The 23,154-nt window shown below is 35.9% G+C and overlaps 1 protein-coding gene across 11 annotated transcripts in view; it reads right to left on the bottom strand.

Moving 5' to 3' along the window:
* SNCA (synuclein alpha) overlaps positions 1-23,154 on the bottom strand; it is a 111,436-nt gene that overhangs the window by 38,928 nt on the left and 49,354 nt on the right. Inside the window, exon 1 of one of the 11 annotated variants that reach the window (XM_050790510.1) lies at positions 7,034-7,383. The exons of the other annotated variants lie outside the window; for them this stretch is intronic. Coding sequence (XP_050646467.1) covers positions 7,034-7,195 — 162 coding nt within the window. The 5' untranslated portion in view covers positions 7,196-7,383. Of the gene's footprint in view, positions 1-7,033; positions 7,384-23,154 lie in introns of those variants that run through there. 11 annotated transcript variants of the gene reach the window in all.

Raw genomic sequence — 23,154 nt, 5'->3', positions numbered from 1 at the left:
CTAAGAAGCCATGTTACCCCTTCTGCTGGTGAGCACAGAGTCCAGGTGTAAAATCTTTTTTTTTTTTTCTTGCTCTTGTCACCCAGGCTGGAGTGCAGTGGTGCGATCTCGTCTCACCTCAACCTCCACCTCCCGGGTTCAATTGATTCTCCTGCCTCAGCCTCCTGAGCAGCTGGGACTACAAGCACCCGCCACCACGCCTGGCTAATTTTTTGTGTTTTTAGTAGAGACAGAGTTTAACTATGTTAGCCAGGATGGTCTTGATCTGACCTCATGATCTGCCCACCTCGGCCTCCCAAAGTTCTGGGATTACAGGCGTGAGCCTCCACGCCTGGCTGCAGAATCTTTACCGGTTACTGTTGTCCCAAACATGGGGAAGAATCTTGACATCTGAAGTGTTCATTGAATAAATATTTTTATTGAATATTCTTCTAACAAAATCTGAAAAAAGTACAGAGTTATTTTTGAAATCAATGAGAATTTATGGTAATTTAGCAAGTTCATTGTATGTATCCTGTTTTCAGTTATCATTGCTACTGAATTATTTATCTTTAGGTATATAAATTTTAGTCAAGATGCTTACAATTGATTAAGGAAGAATGATTTTAAAACACAGAGCAAAATAAGTTATTTTAAATACAGAAGGTTATTCTTCTCCTCCATGAATAGCTGGCATTCCGTTTCTATTGTATATTAGGTTGAAATATGTGTTTTTGTCATTACCAGTGTTTTTCCACAGGAGAAGACTGAAGTCACAACAAGTATTTAATATTTGCTGAAAGTACTTAAACAGAAAAATATTGGATAGTGAGATTAAGAATTAAATAAGGTAGACAAACAGCTGGCCGCAAAAGAGACCTTAAAAAGTTTCTCACAGCCTGGCCAAAATGGTGAAACCCCATCTCTACTAAGAATACAAAAATTAGCGGGATGTGGTGCCGTGCACCTGTAATCCCAGCTACTCGGGAGGCTGAGGCAGGAGAATTGCTTGAACCCATGAGGCAGAGGTAAGTTGCAGTGAGCCAAGATTGTGCCACTGCATTCCAGCCTGGGCAACAGAGCAAGACTCTGTCTCAAAAAAAAAGTCTCTCAGTCTATTGAGAATATACTTGATTTTTACAAGAAGAATCAATTGCTTTCCAAAGTTATTTATCTAAAATGCATGAATAAAAATGTGTAACTATAAACATATCTATAAAACTGGTAAAGGTCAAAAGCTCAGGTATCTTTAACTTTCTCTATTTCTACTATTCACAAAAATATTTGCCCAGAGACACAGAAACTCATCTTCAAGATTTATTTTTATCTGGGTGGAGTTAGAGTTGCCTTGGTATCAGCTACTATCACCATATTAAGTGTTAACAACACATTTTCAAACATTTTTAACATTTTAAAAATGCAGATGCCAAAGTAGAGCAATGTAAGGAGGGAATGTTGTAAGTTCCCTTTTTCCCACATCTACTTGACATTACAAGATTTGTACTACTTTCAGAAATTTTCCAGTGTTTAAAAAAAATGCATCTATAAACACATATATAGAGAGAGCACTTCTTATTGAAGTAATCACCTTAAAAATTATGTAATGCAATGAAAACCACAATGGTTTTTCCTACCATTGACTAAGAAAGCAAAGGACCTTTCTTCTGAAAGCGAGGAGGGCCTCTTGCCTCCTGTCATTTATGAATAGAACTCTGTAGTCAGAACCAGAACATTTCTGGCATTTGGTTTACGATCATTTTGAAGGGCAAGACTGGTGCTGTGTTGCTAAGCACAAACAATTTGATATTTGGCTCCAAAAATATGCTCGAGATTAGTTCTTCCCTCAGCAACAGGCGCTCAGCCAAATAATTTTTAACCAACTCTCAGAGCCCAATATTGCTTGAGCTACTGAGATCCTGTTTCAAGTTATTGCTATCAAGATATAGAGGAGAGTGAAATACTGACACTTGTGAGATCCTAAGACTTACACTAAATCCATACAATTTCTGTTCTGACTTAAAAATTTAAAAAAAGAGAGATGAAAAGTGTGATATTTTCAAACCATGTAGTTGGTTTCTTTCACCTTAAACTCCAAGTTACAGAAGTATTTTGTTGTTGTTTGTTTTGTTTTAAAACTAGACTTGGTGGAATACAGAGCATAAACATTTTAAACAAAATACTAAACTTCTAGAACAGTGGATCACTTAAAATGAAAACCTTAAGATTTTCCTTAGACTGAGTTTTTTATTTTCAAAAAGAAAAGTAAAAGGAAGTTGAATTTTATTTCTAACTGATGCAGGACAAATGAATAAAATACATTTTGCCTCTGTCTTAAACTTAGTACAGATATGCAATCTCTTTAACACTATGTAAAAATTCAGTCTTTTCTTTCTTTGGTTTCCAAATAACAATGAAATGAAATATTTTCCTTTTATGTGTAATTAATGCAATTTAATTAAGAGTTATGGAGCATCTTTCCACCTCATGGTGTATCTATGCAGCTGAATTTCTTCAGCATTGGCTTTTTAAATTTGTATAAGGAATAACCATTCCATATCTTAGAAATCTTTGAAATTAGAAGCTGATCTAATAGCATCTCTCATGTAGTCTCTCCTTGAATTTTAAATATAATAGATATGATCTGTTATCTAAAAGATATAGTGTTTACTGGCATGTAACTGTTGTGTTGAGAATTTTTCATTGAATTAACTATATTTCCCTTGAAATTTTTGTTTTATGGTCATATCTCATAATCCACCTCTGAATCAATGAACACTTGTATTGGTGGAGAAAACAAAGATCCTTCAGACAGACTTTCTGTGTGGTACGTTCTTTCTGTTTCTTTTCTAATAACATTAACTTACATTTTAAATTATTATAATTCACTCTATTTTCACAATTCATCAAATCATACTCAGATATTTAAAAATAAATTTTATTGTGTATATTTACAGTAAACAACATGCTGTTATAAGATGAATGTATATAGTGAAATGGTTATTGTAGCGACAAAAATTAGCACATCCATGATCTCACATAGTTACCCACTTTTTCCCCTGTGGCAAGAGCAGCTATAATCTACTCAATTAGCAAAAATCCTGAATACAATACATTATTACTAACTATAGTTGTCATCCTGCATGTCAGCTTTATAGTTCCTCCTACATACTTGCTACTTTGTATCCTTTGATTTACATTTCCCAGTCTCCTCCCTGCCACCTCACTCATGGTAACCACTGTGTGCACTGTGTTTTATGTTTTTTTTTTATTTTGAGACAGAGTTGCGCTCTTTGCCCAGGCTGGAGTGAAGCGGCACCATCTCGGCTCACTGCAACCTACACCTCCTGAGTTCAAGTGATTCTCCTGTCTCAACCACCCTAGTAGCTGGGATTACAGGCACCCATCACCACGCCCGGCTAATATCTGTACTTTTAGTAGAAACAGGGTTTTGCCATGTTGGCCAGGTTGGTCTTGAACTCCTGACCTTAGGTGATCCACACACCTCGGCTTCCCAAAGTGCTAGGATTACATGCGTGAGCCACCATGTCCAGCTAGTAACTACTGTTTTATTTTAACTGTATATTTGACCTTTTTCTTTTTAGATTTCACATATAAGTGAGATTATGCAATTTTGTGTGTGAGTGTGCATTGGGCTTATTTCCCATAGCTTAATATCCTCCAGGTCCATGCATGTTGTGGTAAATGACAGGGTCTCCTCGTTTTTTAAGGTTGAATAATATTCCATTGTATATACATATACCACAGTTTATTTTATCCATTCATCCACCAACACATACCTAGGTGGTTTCCACATCTTGGCTACTGTAAATAATGCTGCAGTGAATAGAGCAGTGCAGATAACTTTATGAGGTGATGATTTCATTTCCTTTGGGTACATACCCAGAGGAGGGATTGCTGGGTCTTAGGTAATTCTAATTTTAATTTCTTTAGGAACCTCCATACTATTGTCCATAATGATTGCACGAATCTATATTTCCACCAACAATGTATGAAGGTTCCCTTTTCTCTGCACACTTATCAACACTTAAACTGAACATGTAGCCTTTTTCTTTTTATTATTCTCTAAACAATATAGTATAAAAACTATTTACATAGAATTTACATTGTATTGGGCATCATCAGTAATCTAGAGACGATTTAAAGCAGCAGTCCCCAAACTTTCTGGCACCAAGGACTGGTTTTGTGGAAGAAATGTTTCCATGGACAGGGATGGTGAGGGGAAGGGGAGTGGTTTTGGGATGATTCAAGCACATTACATTTATCATTAGATTCTCATAAGGAGTGCACAACCTAGATCCCTCACATGTGCAGTTCACAATGGGGTTCGTGCTCCTATGACAATCTAATGCCACCGCTGATCTGACAGGAGGAGGAGCTCAGCTCTTGCTGTGCAGCCTGGTATCAAACAGCCTAACAGGTTATGGACCAGTACTGGTCGTGGCCCTGGGGTTGGGGACCCCTGATTTAAAGTATACCAGAGGCTGTGCATAGGTTATATACAAATACTAAGCCATTTTATAACAAGGGCTAGAGCATCTGCAGATTTTAGTACCCAAGGGAGGTCCTGAAACCAATCCCCTATGGCTGCTGAAGGACAACTGTGTATCATTCTTAATGGGAAAAAAAACAAAATCCGTTTTGTAAATAAAATTTTTTTCAGTATTATTTCCATTTCACTCTGGAATTTAGTTAGAAATTAATATTAACAAAATATTAATTGACCAGTAAAATGTACCAGTACTAGCAGTACATACCAAAAACTAATACTAATATTCCAATCATATTAAATAATGATGGCATTTGTATTTCAGCTGAGAGTGGCTTATGGTTCTTCCCCACAAGTGGCTCATTTATTGATGGCCACTTTTTCTTAACTCATAGTCTTTCTCACAGTCACAGAAAACAGTCCTTTATCATACAAATAAAAAAGTTGTCTCACCATTCCTCTGTACCTTTTCTCTTAACAGACTTGTGTTTTGAACTATTATTTACACTTTTTTTTTTTTTTTTTTTTTTTTTTTTTTGAGACAGGGTCTTGCTCTGTCACCCAGGCTGGAGTGCAGTGGAGTGACCTTGGCTCATGCGGCTTCAGCCTCCAGGTTCAAACAATTCTCCTGCTTCCGTTTCTTGAGTAACTGGGATTACAGGCACCCAATACGACACTCAGCTAATTTCTATATTTTTAGCAGAGACGGGTTTCACCATGTTGGCCAGACTCGTCTCTATCTCCTCTCCTCAAGTGATCTCCCCAACTTGGCCTCCCAAAGTGCTGGGATTACAGGCATGAGCCACCATGCCTGGCCTTATTTATACTATATTAACTCTAATAATTACTATGCCACTTTCTGTTGTAATTCTTTAGGCACTTCTTGTATGTTTTTAATTAGCATGCAGTTATATAGTTATAGATATATATAAACATAAATATATATCTCCAAGTAGCCAATAGTCTACATGAAGTGATTAAGGATTTATTTATCCCTGAAATTATGAAAAGTCTGCCTTTTTTTTTTCTTTCTTGCATTGTGCTACAGTACACACACACGTGGACACACGAATGCACACACATGCACACTGGGTTCTGCTAATTATCATTTCCTTGGTTACAAATCATCCCCCAACCCCTAAGCTACCTGTGTGCATACCAATCTTCCCACTGCCTACCAGCCCCATGTCAGATGACCTCCATCAGTAGTATCTCCATTTACGGTGTCTCGCTTTTCTGACACACAGTAACAAGTGAAGTGTTAAGACTAACAAGAGAAAGAAAGCATTATTCTTATCTGCCCAGAAAGAACACAATGAGCAAATTGTCTTTTATTTGAGGGAAGAAGGCTTCACTCTACTATATTTTGAAGATATTCCAAAACTGCAACAGACCCTTTAATTATTTTACTTTCATCTTTTACCAAAAAGGCCAACTTTTAGATTGAGGCAATGAAAACTCAGAAACTTTTCTTGGAATGACCTTCAGATTTGAGATGACCACTGTTTCAACACTATTTCAGTTATAACTCTTACTCTATATTCACTTAAGAAAGTTTGATTCTGAAAAATACAAATAGCTTCCTTTCTCTTGAGCTAGGACTGCATTTAGAAGGGAATAAATGGTAGATTTTATTCAAATTTGATGACAGTTTCTTTTTTTTTGTGCTACTACACAGTAGCAATGTAGATTGAATGCTTTTACATGTATTTTAAAAATTGCCATAGAGAATTATTTGTATTAATCATAGATTTCCAAGGCTGCAAAAGCTAAATGGTGAAGCATACAATAATGGTAGCATTAATTTGAAAAAAAAAATTCTAACTAGCAAAACATGAGTCTAGATGTAGATATCATGTTCAAAAACCACAAAGCAGATTGCCAGCAAAAAATTTAACCAAGTTTTTCCCCTCCGGAAAGTTAGCTTTATTTTTTAAAAATTTCCTAATATTTAAATCAATTCACACATTTATAACTATACAAGGGTTTCCTTCTTTCATCAAATAAATAAGTATGAATGAGCAGAATGTTTTAGTATAAGTGTTTACAAAGTTTATTCACACTCAGAACTAAGGAATAAGTAGGAAAAAAAGAGTAAATAAAAACAAATGAATTCTTTTCCCCCTCCCTCTCTGTTTGTTTCCAATCAGTTAAATCCTTCTGATGATAAATCATAAGTAGCTTCATGCTTCAGTTCATGTTGACAATATTCTTGTATTTACATCATTAATAATCAAAATGGTCTGTCTTTAGTTTTGCTGCCTCTAAGTCAGAGCTCAGTATTGTTGCTCTACAATACAAATGTTAAGATGATTCTTCAGGAGCTTCTCATCACCTGTACTATAATGCTACTAGCATGAGAGCACCCACCTAGCCTTCTTATCTCAAGTCCTGCCCTGCCACTATTTTACATACATCCCCTCTCTGATTCACCGTTAGACAGAGTCAGAGAGGGCCATACAGCTTGCCTTTTCCTGAATTAATATTCGCTTTTTACCCCTTGCTTTAGCACATGTGAATCCATTTGTCCAGCATGCCTTTGCTCACCTGTATACAAGAAGAGCTACATATCAGATCAAAAGGAACATCAAAGGCGCCGCTTCTTACAGTCCCATGCCCGTTCCTCCAATTCTCACCACTTCTGGATGCACTGTTTCTTATGAGCTTCCTGAAATATGCTGTGCCTTTTTGCTTTCTGCGTATGGGCATCTCCAGTGCCAAAGTAAGAGGAGATTTCTGCAGAATTTCAGGAAGTTAATATCCTAGTGGCAGCTCTCAGACAATGGGAGACAGGAGCTAATGATTGTTTCTTCATTTTGTCCTTCAGGCTGATAATTCAGAAAACCAATCTGCACAATGCTTGAGAAGGTGCGGATAATTAGAGCCCTCATTGCCCTCAATGCGGTATCTTTATATTATATATATATTTTTCTCCTTATTCATCACATGCTCCTGTTTCCCGAGATTACCACCCACATATACTACTTGCACCCTACAGTATATTTCAGGCTCTGCTTTCAGGGTAATGAAACCAAGCTAAAGGCAAAATCCAACTTTTGTTTAAACTCATCCTGCTTCTGAGCTCCCAAGATCCCTGAACCGACTTCTCTTATACAATTTATTATAGAAAGTTCTTTAAGCATGATATTTCTGTAGTTTATCTTTGAATCTCCACCGACAATATAGTCTCTGGCCAATGAAAGCTGTTCAGTTAAGGTGTGGTGATTCAATACATGCACTAGTAATTCTCATTTATGAACATTTTGTTAAATCGTGACCTGTAGGAATAGGCATGTAAAATGCACCTGTAAGTTTTATAGCACCTAGTACTGAATGACAGCTAAAAAATATTTGCAGAATGAAAGAAAACAAAGGAAGCTGACTCACCAAAACAATACACATGGCCAAAGCCTGGAAAAAAGTAATAGTGTCCCAGTGTAACTTCTGGGATGTGTGAGAAAGAAAGAAAAACAAGATTGGCACCTTTTCTCAGGCTTTAGACCAAGAGATATTAACTTGGAGAGGAGAAAGCATATAGTCTGAAGAGAAATGGGGCTAAGGAAGGTATCACTTTCTTTTACTATCTCTCAGACAGAGTCAGACTTGCTGCAATGCAATCCCGAGGCAGCACTGCACTGGACAAGGTACCAGCACTCTGACCATTCATATTTTTATTCTTTTTTTTCTTTGAGACAGAGTCTCGCTGTGTCACCCAGGCTGGAGTGCAGTGGCACAATCTCCTGGGTTCAAGTGATTCTCCTGCCTCAGCCTCCCAAGTAGCTGGGAATACAGGCACCTGCCACCATGCTTAGTTAATTTTTTCTTTTTTGTAATATTTTTTGTATTTTTAGTAAAGACAGGGTTTCACTATGTTGGCCAAGCTGGTCTTGAACTCCTGACCTTGTGATCCGCCCGCCTTGGCCTCCCTCAAAGTGCTAGAATTACAAGCATGAGACACCGTGCCCAGCCCATATTTTTATTCTTAAAGACCCAGAACTATATGCATGTAGTGTTTCCCAAGTTTTCTTCTTTGTCTTTTAACATTCCAGGAAAACATGGTGGTTTAGCATAGATATTGAGTGTTTTGCTAGATCATGCATAGTTCCATATCCTTTTGACCCTCTGTTTGCTGTAGCCAGCCTTGATTCTTTGGATTCATGGTCACCCTATACCATATTCACTAAACCACCAATGAAAGGTTATGTAATTTATAACAATCAACTCAGGGTTTTCTAATAACAATAACAATCTTTATCAATGTTCTATAGGCTTGAAAATTAATTTAATATTTATACCATTGTGCATAAAATACAATAAAAACTTTAACTTAATAACGAAATTCATGCATACTTTTACAACCTTATCAGTCATTCAGAAGTAAATGTGGACTCCAGTTTTGCGGGTAGGGGTTTACAGAAGTATGTTTTACTAAAGTTTGGAGAAAAGATCAGTATAAAAATATGAAATTATACCAATAGCATTATTAGAAATAGTTAAAAGACAAAGTTTAAGTATTTTCATAATCATATAACTTTTTAAGTGACTGAACTACTAAAGAAACATTTAGTTAATTCTAAAACATTTGTTGTAAAATTTCTATGAGTTTTGAGGAAAAATATTTTTATTCAGTCATAAAATTTTCAACTTCGAGAAATAATTTGTTTACTTAAAAAATTATAAAATTTTCAAGTAAAAGTGGTTATACTGGCAAGTTATTAAAACATAGATAAAAGTTCTTCCCACACTTAGACACATAATTAGAAAAAAAAGGCAATAAGGTTTTCATATAGAATTCTAAGGTTAAATAGAATTCATTTGTGCTTGCTTGTCTAAGATGCAATGAGATTTGGAGGCGATGGGGGTGGACTCTATCAAATCAGACACATGGAAGAGGTTATAATGTGAGAATTTATATTTCTTCATTTTCTCAGCCCACATTTGAAATAACAATTTGCAAGAGTTTTGCTTTGCTCAAAATTCAGTATTAGGCCTGATTAGCTAAAATGCTCAGATTTCCATTCAATCCTTAAAAACAGATCCACACTTAGTCATTCTTCACACCTTTCCCCTCGCCCTCTCACACCCAAATTGTTAACTTTTTTCTCTATTCTCACATTTATAGTCTGGTTCAGACTTCTGTGATCTCTCACTTTTACTTGTGGTTAAATTTCTGAAGCGAAATTCCTATCCCTAATTTCCTCTCTTAATTCTATGCATGTCATCAGACTTGCAATTTTTTCTAAACCCAAATGTGATTTCACTAGACTCCTGTTAAAAAACTGTCAATGCATCCACATTGCCCACTGGCTATAGAGTTCAAACTAGAGTAATTCACTATTCAGACAACCAGCTTCCCACCTCCACCTCTGGGTATTCTTTCTCTTGCTTTCAAGATGGTGTTGAGAATATAAGGTGAATATGACAGCCACTGCTCTCAGTGAGCTCATAGTCTAAGTGAGGAGACAGATGAGCAGATCATCACAAAACAAACTGGCAAGTGCAATGACAGAAGTGTGCACAGGTGCAAAGGGAACCAAGAGGAAGGATATATAATAAGCCTGGGGACGAAGAGAAGATTCAGGGAGACTTACTGGAGGATGCAATGCCCTCAGAAAGTCTTGAACTGTAGGTAACAGTTGGTTAAGAGAAGGGGAAAGAAAGAAAAGGAAAGAATAGCAGAGGGTGCCTAAGTAAGAAAAGCCTGGGTAATACTACCAAAAGAAATATACAATTAAATGCAATTCCCATCAAAATACCACCAACATTCTTCACAGAACTAGAAAAAGAAGCCTAAAATTCATATGGAACAAAAAAAGAGCCCACATAGCCAAAGCAAGATTAAGCAAAAATAACAAATGTGGAGGCATCACATTACCTGCTTTCAAACTATACTATAAGGCCATAGTCACCAAAACAGCATGGTACTTGTATAAAAACAGGCACATATACCAATGAAACAGAATAAAGAACCTAGAAATAAACCCAAATACTAACAGCCAACTGATCTTTGACAAAGCAAATAAAAACATAAAGTGGAGAAAGGACATCCTATTCAACAAATGGTGCTGGGATAATTGGCAAGCCACATGTAGGAGAATGAAATTGGATCCTCATCTCTCACTTTTTACAAAAATCAACTCAAGATAGATGAAAGACTTAAATCTAATACCTGAAACTATAAAAATTCCAGAAGATAACATTAGAACAACCCTTGTAGACACTGGCCTAGTCAGGGATTTAATGACCAAGAATTCCACAGCAAATGTGATAAAAACAAAGATAAATAGCTGGGACTTAGTTAAACTAAAGAGCTTTTGTATGTCAAAACGAACAGTCAGCAAAGTAAACAGACAACCCACAGAGTGGGAGAAAATCTTCATAATCTATACATCTGGCAAAGGACTAATAGCCAGAATCTACAACGAACTCAAACAAATTAGCAAGAAAAAAGCAAACAATCCCATCAAAAAGTGGGTTAAGGACATGAATAAACAGTTCTCAAAAGAAGATATACAAATGGCCAACAAACATATGAAAAAATGCTCAACATCACTAACGATCAGGGAAATAAATACAAATCAAAACCACAGTGGAATACTACCTTACTCCTGAAAGAATGGCCATAATAAAAAATCACAAAAGAATAGATGTTGGCATAGATGTGGTGAAGAGGGAACACTTCTACACAGCTGGTGGGAACAACTATTGAAGACAGTATGGTGATTCACCCATATGTTTATTGCGGCACTATTCACAATAGCAAAGACTTGGAACCAACCCAAATGTCCATCAGTGACAGACTGGATTAAGAAAACATATACACCATGGAATACTACGCAGCCATATAAAAGGATGAGTTCGTGTCCTTTGTAGGGACATGGATGCAGCTGGAAATCATCATTCTCAGCAAACTATCACAAGAACAGAAAACCAAACACTGCATGTTCTTACTCATAGGTGGGAATTGAACAATGAGATCACTTGGACACAGGAAGGGGAACATCACACACCAGGGCCTGTTGTGGGGTGGGGGGAGTGGGGAGGGATAGCATTAGGAGATATACCTAATGTAAATGACGAGTTAATGGGTGCAGCACACCAACATGACACATGTATACATATGTTACAAACCTGCACGTTGTGCACATGTACCCTAGAACATAAAATATAATTTAAAAATACATACATAAATAAATAAATAAATAAAAGAACTAAAAATAGAACTACCATTTGATCCAGCAAGCCCACTACTGGGTGTCTGCCCAGAGGAAAAGAAGTCATTATACGAAAAAGATACTTGCACATACATGTTTATAGCAGCACAATTCACAATTGCAAAATCGTGGAACCAACACAAATGCCATTAATCAATGAGTGGATAAAGAAACTCTCTGTCTATACCTATATCTATATCTATATCTATATCTATATCTATATCTATAATTTCACATATATATCACATATATGTATCATATATATATACATATATATGAGATGAAATACTACTCAGAAAAGGAATGAATTAATGGCACTCACAGCAACCTGGATGAGACTGGAGACTATAATTCTAATTGAAGTAACACAGGAAACCAAACATCGTATGTTCTCACTCATAAGCGACAGCTAAGCTATGAGGATGCAAAGGTGTAAGAATGACACAATGGACTTTGGGGACTCAGGGGAAAAGGGTGGGTAGAGGACGAGGGATAAAAGACTACAAATTGCGTGCAGTGTATACTGCTCGGGTTATATATAGGTGCACCAAAATCTTGCAAATCACTGCTAAAGAACTTACTCATGTAATCAAATACCACCTGTTCCTCAAAAGCTTATGGAAATTTTTAAAAACGTAAAAAAAGAAAACAAAAACCTGGGTAGAAGCACCATGGTACTGCTGATGTCCAAATGACACTTCTGTGAAGCTTTCCACAGTCTTCTCTTTAAGAGTTCAATTCTTGTTTCTCTGTGCTCTCACATTACTTTTTACTTATATCCATTACCGCACCCATAACAATGAGCTGTGACTGAGGCAGTGGAACCTCTATTCACCTTTGCATCTCCAATCCCTAGAGTCTGCCCACCTTGCATGATCTGCACAAATGTTCTGTGATTGTATACACAGAACATTTGATGTATCTTATAGGTACATAAGATCGATTAAGTGGAGATGGAAATTTTACAACTTTTTGTTTTTGAAATTTTATAACTTCCAATGATGGAATGACAGAAACTGGGAGATTTAGCACATGCTCATAAACTTTCCTTGTAAACTATGTGGAATCTTGTAAACTATGTTTGAACATTAGAGGCAAAAAACTAATATGGAAAAATATTCCCAACAATCTGATATTTGATGTCCCAAACTATTGTGGGATTGGTTGTAAGAAAAAACAACAAACTACCCTGCTGATTTCCCATGAAGCTTAACCCTCTCTCACATTTCAGAACCAGCCTGACTTAAGCCTCTACGTACTTAAACAGCTTCAAATGCCTATCTGAGACAGCATTGTAATGGTTCTCTGCCCCTGTCTGTCTGTCCGTAATAGGTACTAATTCACTTTTCTTTAGTTGTTGGACCTAGGACACAGTAAACACCAAGTTACATTTCTGTTAGTTGCATCTTGGAAGTGCCTGAGAACTGATCACTCGGCACGTACCTTTTTACCTAAGTCTCCCCTAATGTTGGTCTGTTTACCTGTTAATGGTAGAGCCTGGTGCATAGAATTATCTCCTTGCCATCTGTGTCCCACAACACATATATAACCCCCTGCAGGGCATATGAGGCCCTTTCCTGAGAGGGGTGCTTTTAAGCCAATATTCCAGAGACCTAGTTCCCCTGCCCCAGGTGCCTCAATTTGTACACCTAGGATCCTACTTTGAATCTTCTCCTCAATGACAAGTATCTGTACTCATTTAGTTTGGGTCCATGCCATGTTCCTGCAGGAACTGAAACCTACCTACTCCTTGATGACTTTCCAGGATGCTTGTCTGTACTATAGTGGACCTCCCTTCCTGCCTCACGGATGTCCGTGTGTGTGTGTGTGTGTGTGTGTGTGTGTGTGTGTGGTTTTTACTGGATTCCTGAGGAAGGCCTTCCACTAAACTTCATTCATGTGCTTTGCTACCTATTAGAAAATGTAACCTAATGTAAATGTAAACCTCTGGTGCCTCTAGTTTTACTGAGTTATGCTGTATAAATCTTGGTTCCTGGTTCTTTCTGCTGCTCTGTTACGAGATGTATCACCCTAAGCCAAGCCCAAACACTAAGATAACAAGCACTAAAGATGACGAATATTCTGAAGAGTTTTCAGGAAACATATGAATGTCACAGAATTGTTTGTGGCCCACACCTCAGTACCAATAACAGATATTTCATGTTATATAGAGGGATCCTTAAGAAACACTACACCAGCCTGTAAAGCCCATTGATTAGTAACATGCAAATTAATTTTCAAATATCTTTCCAAATCTATTGCACAAAATAATAAAAATACTATTTTGAAAATTGTGCATGAGCCATTTATTGTTAGCAGAATATTTTATCTTACACTTTAAATATGTGTTAGAATGTATAAAATATATATTAGGTTGGTGCAAAAGTTATTGCAGTTTTTGCCAGTACTTTTGATGGCTAAAAGTGCAATTACTTTGCACCAACCCAATATGTAAAAACATATGCAGCTGACCAACGTTGAACAATATAGGTTTGAACTGCACAAGTCTACTTACATAAAAGTGTCTTCTGCCTCTGTCGCCTCTGAGAGAGCAAGACCCACACCTCCACTTCCTCCTCTCCTCAGCCTACTCAACATGAAGACAACCAGGATGAAGATCTTCATAATAATCCACCTCCACTGAATGAATGGTAAACGTATTTTTTTCTTCCTTATGGGTTTTTTAATAACATTTCCTTACTCTACTGTAAGAATACAGTGTATAATACATATAACTTACAAAATGCATGTTAATCTACTATTTATGTCATCAGCAAGGCTTCTAGTCAACAGTAGGCTATTAGCACTTATGTGGGTTTTTGACTGCTTGGGGGATTGGCACCCCTAACCACTGTGTTGTGTGAGAGTCTGCTGTATATTAGTTAGTATTTATAAAATTAGAATATATTTTTAAAAGCACTCTAAAATCTTGAAATTTTGATATAAAACAATTACAGCCTTCAAATTTTCATCCCTGCCTCTAAACTCCTTTCTTTTAAAACATTCTGCACATCTCCATCACTTTAATTAGTATAAAGCTTCCATTTTATCATGTTATTTCTCTTATTCAAGGTTTTCAAGGATCTGATTAAATCTCACTGTTGTATGACTAGTTGCCGGAAAATCAACTCTTTACAACAATTATTTATATTCTTCAAAATTATTGTCTCAGGGACCACAAGGGAAAATGGCAGATACAAGAGAAAATTCCAGATCTTTCCACTGAAACCATCTACCCAAATGAGAAGGAACCAGAAAACAGAAAAATAATTCTGACAATCTGATAAAGCAAGTTTCTCTAGCACCCCAAAAAGATCACACTAGCTTTCCAGCAATGGATCCAAACCAAGAAGAAATCTTTGACTTGCTCGATAAAGAATTCAGAAGGTTGATTATTAAGTTACTCAAGGAGGCACCAGAGAAAGGTGAAAACCAACTTAAAGAAATTTTAAAACAATACAAGTTAAGGATGAAAAAGCCTCCAGAGAAATAGATATCATTAAAGAAAGGTCAATCACAACTCCTGGAAATGGAAGACACACTTAGAGAACTGCAAAATACACCAGAAGTTTTCAACAATAGAATCAAACAAGTAGAAGAAAGAACTTCAGGGCTCTAAGACAAGGCTTTCAAATTAACTCAATCTGACAAAGATGAAAAAAGAATAAAACAATGGACAAAGCCCCCATGAAGTTTGGGATTACGTTAAACTATCAAACAATAGAATAATTGGTGTTCCTGAAGAAGAAGAGAGATCTAAAAGTAAGGAAAACATGTTTGAGGGAATAATCAAGAAAAACTTCCTAGTCTTGCTAGAGATCTAGATATCCAAATATAAGAAGCACTGAGAACACCTGGGAAATTCAATGCAAAAAGATTACCACCTGGGCACACAGCCGTCAGGTTATCTAATGTCAAGATGAAGGGAAGAATCTTAAGAGCTGTGAGGCAAAAGCATCAGGTAACCTATAAGGAAAACATAGCAGATTAACAGCAGATTTCTCAGTATAAACCCTGCTAGCCAGAAGAGATTGGGCCCCATATTTAGCTTTTTGTTGTTTAGTTATTGTCTATAACACCAATATATTATTATTTATTAATGCATTCCTTTTAATGTATTATGTTATTTGTCATTAATTAAATTAGTAGTTATACCATTAAGCGATCTGTTGTTATAATTAATTAATTAACCTCCCTTTATCAATTAGATTATAAAACCCTGACGGCAACTGAGTAGAGGCCCAATAAGTGATTGCTGAATTGAAATGCTGAACTGAATTATACTTCTTTATATAGAGAGCCTCCGGTATAGGGTCTCACATATACCCTTACACAACATATAAGAATCCACTGCAAATCACTTGATCGATTAATCAACTGGCTGTACTTTGTAACAAGGTTTGCAGAAATAAAATATCTTTCAGGAAAAGTGTAAAATATATTTCATTAATCCGCAAAAATGCAACTGTAAGTTTTGTGGCTTCCTCGTTTGGACTTGGCTCAAGAGGGCAAAACCTTTATAGACCCATAGTTTCTCCCCTAGGTGCTGCTCTTTCACACATTTCTAAGCCTGACTAGATACATTGTAACATAAGCTGTGGTCACATAAGAGGTAGGTATCTCAGTAACATGCAACACCAGTCAGGGAAAAAGAAAACTAAGTGTCCAAAAGAGTACAGAATCCTGATGGCAGCTCACATTTACTCTTAAACAGGAGGCCCTCTTCTTAAATTCTCAGGTAAGTGACTCTGTAATAAGAGGATTGTGCAGCATTTACCTAACAGCTTTACTTTAGGACTGCATACTGGCCTTAGATATTTTTAAAACTTGGTATATTTTATTTCTAAATAAGAATATTACAAAAAATTTCCTAACATTTATATAACATAATTCTCAAAGTAGATATAGCCAAATAACTGACTTTTGCTAGTTTTTTTCCAGATATTTGTCTTTTATGTACATGGCCAGAAACCACTTAGAACTGGTATAAAAACAAGTTAAGAAGCAAAATGTCAGTTGGTTCCTTTCTCTGTCCCGGAGCACAGTGTTTCATTAGGAATTCTGCATCACAAATAATAATGCGGAAGGTGTGACTTTTACAGTTTTCATATCTTCATATGTGGTGAAATTGTTTTAGCAATGTGAGAGTAAGTGTGATCTAGAAAAGAAAAATATCTTTAGATTTGAGAACAGGTGGTTAATAATAATCATGACAGTGATTCAAGGTTAATGACCTACATGCTAAACTTGTTTTAATTTTTAAAAGCCATTACTAACTGAAAATGCCCTGCATTAGCTGAACCAACACTTACAAGCATTTTTTAAAGATGTCTTGATACCTTCAGAAAAGTTCTCTTGCTGCTAGTTTCCTCTGGAGCAACAGTGGGAAATCCCGGGTGGTTACTCCTTTGTGGATATAAGCATCCACATGAAATTGGTTGTTTCTGCATGCACAGGCAAACATGTTTTGTTATACTAACGTCTGAAATACAAATTGTTGTAGAATCATTTTATTCTATAGACTTCCAAGCCTAATTCTATTACTAACTAGTTCCATCAATAGTTAAATTATTATTTATCTTCTATCCAAAGGTCACTTGAAGGTCCTATCACGTTGGTGTGAGAAGAATTGGGTAAGACAAAAAGTTAGGCTTGCACCAGTTATCAACAGAATATTAAGAAAGATTTTTAAGAAGGAAAATAGCAGTTCCAGGTTCCAGATATTTGATACTTTTTTCACCAGAAAATAGGAAAGACAGACAGACTGAGTCTGCAATATATTTTCAAATCAAACTTCTATTCTTCTATTTAATATATTTTTACAGAGATGACTTGAGAAAACACACATTTCTTCTGAATCTTTATGTATAAATTTTTGACGGATCAGACACTCTTACCTGAGTTAGGTGATCTCACATCATTATCTATTGCTATGTACTCTTGTTTCTGTAGCCAATGAATGGGCCATTGGCAATCAAGCCAAACAAATTTTGCTGTTACAACCAATTTTAGCATTAATCTACAGACACAGCTTTTCAATTGTGGAAAAGATATCTCCCATTTTTAGTCCAAATTTAAGTATAGTTAAAGTTACATTTTGGGAAAAGTGTTTTATCATTTTTTTTTTCACTTGTGGGATGAAAAGTAGGATTAAACAGCCCATTATCTCTACTTTCTCTAACTGCCTTTCTAAAATTTTAAAATATTTCTTTTGAAGAAACAAGACATAATATTTGCCATTAAATTCTAAAAATATGACAACTAAGCAGATGCTAAGGCAATTGTGTTTCAACTGTGGGCTTATAAACTCTATTGAGAAACTCATTTATGATCATGAGTTTTTTTCAGGATGGACACATAAAGACAGATTTTTAAAATACTGGCCTGGAGAATAGGGAGAGAGGAGGTAATAAAAAAGCATCTATATTACTTATATGATACATATCTTTTTATAATATCTATAATTAAAACATTTTAAAGTATCTATAAATATTTCTGTACTAAAATACAATATACAGTGTTATAGTTTATGGCCTGTGATTTATGGTAATCATTGTGCATATTTTCTGAATTAATTTTATAAGTGAACAAGCAAAGTGACCAAGAGAATGATCTACAATGCAGAAATAACTTTCAATGATAAAAAGCCTGAAGTACAACAAAGAAGCCAGAGGCAGGGCTAGACAAAATGGCACTAAATATACTAAGACGGTGAAGAAAAAGAAGAGAAGAGTATGTTGTGGCTTAACCCATATTTCCCCATGACAGAAGGACAGATACTAAATCTGAGGGCAACTCAATAGTAGTCAATAATCATCAGCCAAATCAATGGATGACTAGGTGGATGGATGAATGCATGGATGAATGTTTGTGTCTGGGAACCCTTCTGTCATCATGCATAAGCAGCCTGAGTCTTAGATAATGCCATATGACATGCTTTCTCCACTGTGAATAAACAGACCTAAAGACAGGCACTAGGAGATCCTGGGACGATAAAGCTCAGATTGTTATAATAAGAGGAGGGAAAGAAAGCTCCTTGTTGAAGAAAATTTTTGCACACTTGATATACAATATTTCTACTAATGAACAGAGAAAGCTTGACTTAAAAGGACACATTTATATTAGATGTCATTACTATCTAGATGCCATTACTCTCAAGCATCGGCCAGGTAAAGGAGAGGGGATGCCTGTAATTTTTTCTTTAAATATTGCTTTTCCTAAGATGGTTTGGGAATTGGGAGTTGTGAGTTTGTATTTCCATTGCTTAAAAATGTAAAACTGATGAAGAAGGGAGACATCACCAGCAGAGAGGGCCTTCAACACTTTCAGAACATAGAAGGTTTCATAATACGGAGGCTGTAACACTAAGAAAAAGCGATATTGATTCTAGTGCCCAATCTACCATGAGAAAGTTTTGCGACTTTGGGCAAGTCAGTTAATTACTCCGGGCTTGAAGATGAGTCTGAATACAAGAGCCTATAATGGTTCCTTCCAACACTGGGACTGGTGGGTCTGCAGCCATAGTTACATCTGGAAACTCCACTGGTGTTTCTGGAGCTTCCCAAGAGTATCAGGAATTCAATATGCAGTCATAAAAAATTATGGATCATGTTCTCTAAATATAACACTGCCAAGTGTGCGAAGAGATACCTTTATTAAAATTTCTCTTAAGTTGTTCCTTCCTAAGGCAGCAAAAGCTAAGCAGATCTTAGAAATTCATTTAGAATTCATATTACTCAATTACACTTGACTATAACACCTAAGAACCTAGTCATTTTCCTTTTGTAGTAACAATATATTTTATTTGAAATATGTGAAAGGTTACTTCGTCATTTCAATCACATGAAAAATTTAACCTTAAAGTATCTCTATTTTAGAAATATGAAATGAGACTATCAATCAGTATTTATGAAGCAATGTTTGTTCTTCTGATATAGTGTGGGAAGAGAATGTAAAAGTCTTGCAACACAAAAGGGATTGTTCTCACAAATCATAGGTTTGTGAGATGGGGTGGCAAAATCTTATTGTTTTTAAAGAACCAAGCTGTTCTTCACAAGCAAGAACACTGAATTCCCTGGTTTTCTTCTTCTAGTCACTATACCCCTGGCATCATAACACTGCTGTCAATCAACTGCATCCAGAAGGTAGAATAAAATGCCAAGTGATACTTTTGGCAGAATTCCAGAGATTCTCAGATGTTTTTTTCTTTTCTCGCTTAAAAACTTTACCATATGAATTAGGTTTATTTTGAAATGTCCATGAAGAAGAAGTCAGATATTTCTTAAAATTGGCCCCTCTTAAATGTTTCTGGGGAAGCTTCATATAATTCAATTTGTTCATGTTATTCCTTTTCATCATAAATCAGTCCTCCATAAACAGCTTCAAATTTTCACTATGTCTGATGCTACTGTAAAAATATACCTAATATGTTTGATCAAAAGACAGTAGTCAATATATTTATTAGGAGAAATACTTTATTCACTAATCTTAAGAAATATTAGAGGAAAGCCAGTACCATCTGAAGTTAAAACTAATGATTGTTAAATGAATGCTCCCATTTTATTAAAAATTAATAATAGTAATAAAAAACTACAAAGTACTTTCACATTTCCATTTGACTCTCACAATAATTCTGCTATTACACATAAGCATATATACATACTTACCTGTATACATGTACACATATTATGTATAGTAACCCTCTTACTATATGTAAGATTCAGAGAGGGTAAATAACATGAATAAGACCACAGACTCTTAAATTATGTGTTAGTGATTATAATTCCTACATTATTTCTATAGGATCAGCTGGCTTCACTGACATCAAAAGATTATATATAGTTATATAATTTTATACTTGGTGACTTTATATGCATTTTTCAGGAAACTTGCAAAAACAAGAAGGTGAATAAACTTCAAATTGAGAAGAGTTCACTAAGCATAATGCATTTATTTTGCATCAGGATTTTTCAATGTTTTAATTTTTAATTAAAAAATTAAAATTTTTTAATAGCCAACATACATCTCCAAAATTTACTTCTCCAATCTTTCCAAAAGAATTGATGAAAACGTAAACCAAGATTTAGATGTAAGGATGACCATCATAACATTATAACAAGCAAAAATTACAGAAAAACTCAGTATTCAAAAACAGGTGTTGATGAAGGTATTTACTTTATTCACAAGTAAACTGCAACCAGAGAGATGACATGATTTGGTCACAGGCACGGCAACAGGTAGGAGCAGATCTGGGACCCAAATCCATGTTAGCTATCTCCAGACATAGAACTCTCTCCACCAAAACACACTTCAGACCACACCCTAACTATGGGACTGATGGTTTGCTCCATTGTTTGTTGCCTATGGTAATGGGTTTATGTATAATTGTGATTAAAATCATTATCCTTTTAAATGGAAAGAAAGATGGGATAGGTGGGTAAATAGATTATAGCAGAGCCAAACAGTAGATTGCTATTTTGTCACACATACCAAATACTAGATAATGAACTTCATATTAAATATCATCTCTAGGTCTTCATCATAACTTACAATGTTGTACGATGCTCTGGCAGAAACTAAAAACCGTGCTTGCAGAATGTCTCATCTATATGACAATAGAACGACTGAGTGAAATGGAGCTTAAAATTAAGTCTGTTAAGAGGTTAGGGATAAGCCAAAGACAGAGCGAGACTCCGTCTCAAAAAAAAAAAAAAAAGTAACTCAGAAATAAATAAAAGTAAGTTCTGAGCTGGCATCCATAAATGCTTTGTGGCATTAGATGCTGCTAAGAGTGAATTATTTCCATGAAGCCAAGATCAAGCTGGTGCACAAGCTGTACATTAATTACTTGAAAAAATTCCCAGTAGGGCAATGTCTAAATATATTTCCGTGAGAATAGTGTATCTATTTGTTATAAAGGTGATGATCTAGCTAAGAGGGTGTCTGACCTACAAAATATATCCACTAATAAAAAAAAAAATCTAAAGAGAATTTGGATAAGAGTGGTTAAAAAAATTGCAACACAGATGGACTTCACATTTTGGGCATGACTACACACGTGGCCAGATCAATCCCAGTGATCCTTCCATGCAAAGCTGTTAGTATGGTTAGTTGATTGTAGGAAATGTGGCATTTGCATTACTAACTTGTTTTGTTCTTGTCATGGTTGTAAAAACAGTCTCTACTTAGTTAGCAAGTGTAAATGTTAGCAAGTATAAATATGTTTAAACATAAAAAAGTAAGACTAAACAAGAATAAAAACTGTTTTTAACTATAATTATCAAGTCTCCAACCCAAAACATCTTTTTCCCATCCTTGACACAATAACATTCAAACATGACTTTTAATGATGCCGTAGTACATTTATTGCTAAATTGTACTCAAAATAATGTTTCATTTTACTTAAGTGGCACAAGCCCCCTCAGGTATGATTATATCTCACATACTAATTCTTCGTGAGCTCATTGACAGAAGTGACTATGTCTTCTTATAAAATTTCTATACTCCCATGATCTAGCTTAGTTTCACCCAAATAAAAGGTATTCAGTTTATATTTGCTGAAGGGAAGAGAATCTCCTTCTAGTTAGCACTATCCACACACAGTGCTTAATAACAGATTGTATCAGAGTTTGCTAGTTGTCCACCAAAATCTGTTCTCCCTTCTTTGTCAGGGCATATGGCTATACACTACAATTTTCAATCTACCTTGAATAAATTGTGGCCGGTATCCAAAGGAACGAGAAAGGAAATAATGTATGCTACTTCAAAGTGGGGATGGATGCATCCTCTTAGAAGACGGTGGGGCTGCAACTAGGGAGGAGTCTGGGTTCCTCAATCACCCTGAGGGAGAAACTCACCCACCCGTCAAAAACACCTACCATGGACTTATGTGAATGAGAATCAACCTCTACTGTGTTTGAGCATTTTAACTGACATTCATTTAACACTACTTAATATACAGGTGTTCAGTAGATGTTCACTAAATGAATTAATTTTTTGTAGTTTGATTTTCTGAAGAATTTGAAACAGATCAAATGTATAGAGAAGTTTCAAGAACATTCAAAGAGTCCCTCTATCCACTTCACCCAGAATTCCTAATTATTAACATTTTACGTCATTTGCTCCCTCTGCCTAACACATGGATGTATTTGTGCCTGCGTGTGTCTGTGTGTGTGTGTGTATCATTAACCCTAGGTACTTCAGTAAGTACCCCTCCAGAACAAGGATTCTCTACTACACTAACACTGTAAAGCTGTCACAACCAGGAAGTCAACAATGATAGAACACTGCTATTCAAGCCAGAGGATGATGAAATTATTATGTGTTTATTGGGTACTCAATTGGGTGTTCAGCATGACAAGTATCATAACCACAATAATCATCCTGGCTTTCTCTTTCACCCACCATCTCTGTCTCTCTCTGTTTTCCCTCCTACTTCCTAGGCTTCTGGGCACA

This window comes from Macaca thibetana, chromosome 5 (assembly GCF_024542745.1).
Source record: "Macaca thibetana thibetana isolate TM-01 chromosome 5, ASM2454274v1, whole genome shotgun sequence".
In the NCBI taxonomy this organism is placed as follows: Eukaryota; Metazoa; Chordata; class Mammalia; order Primates; family Cercopithecidae; genus Macaca; species Macaca thibetana.
This window is presented reverse-complemented; position numbering and strand designations above follow the sequence as displayed.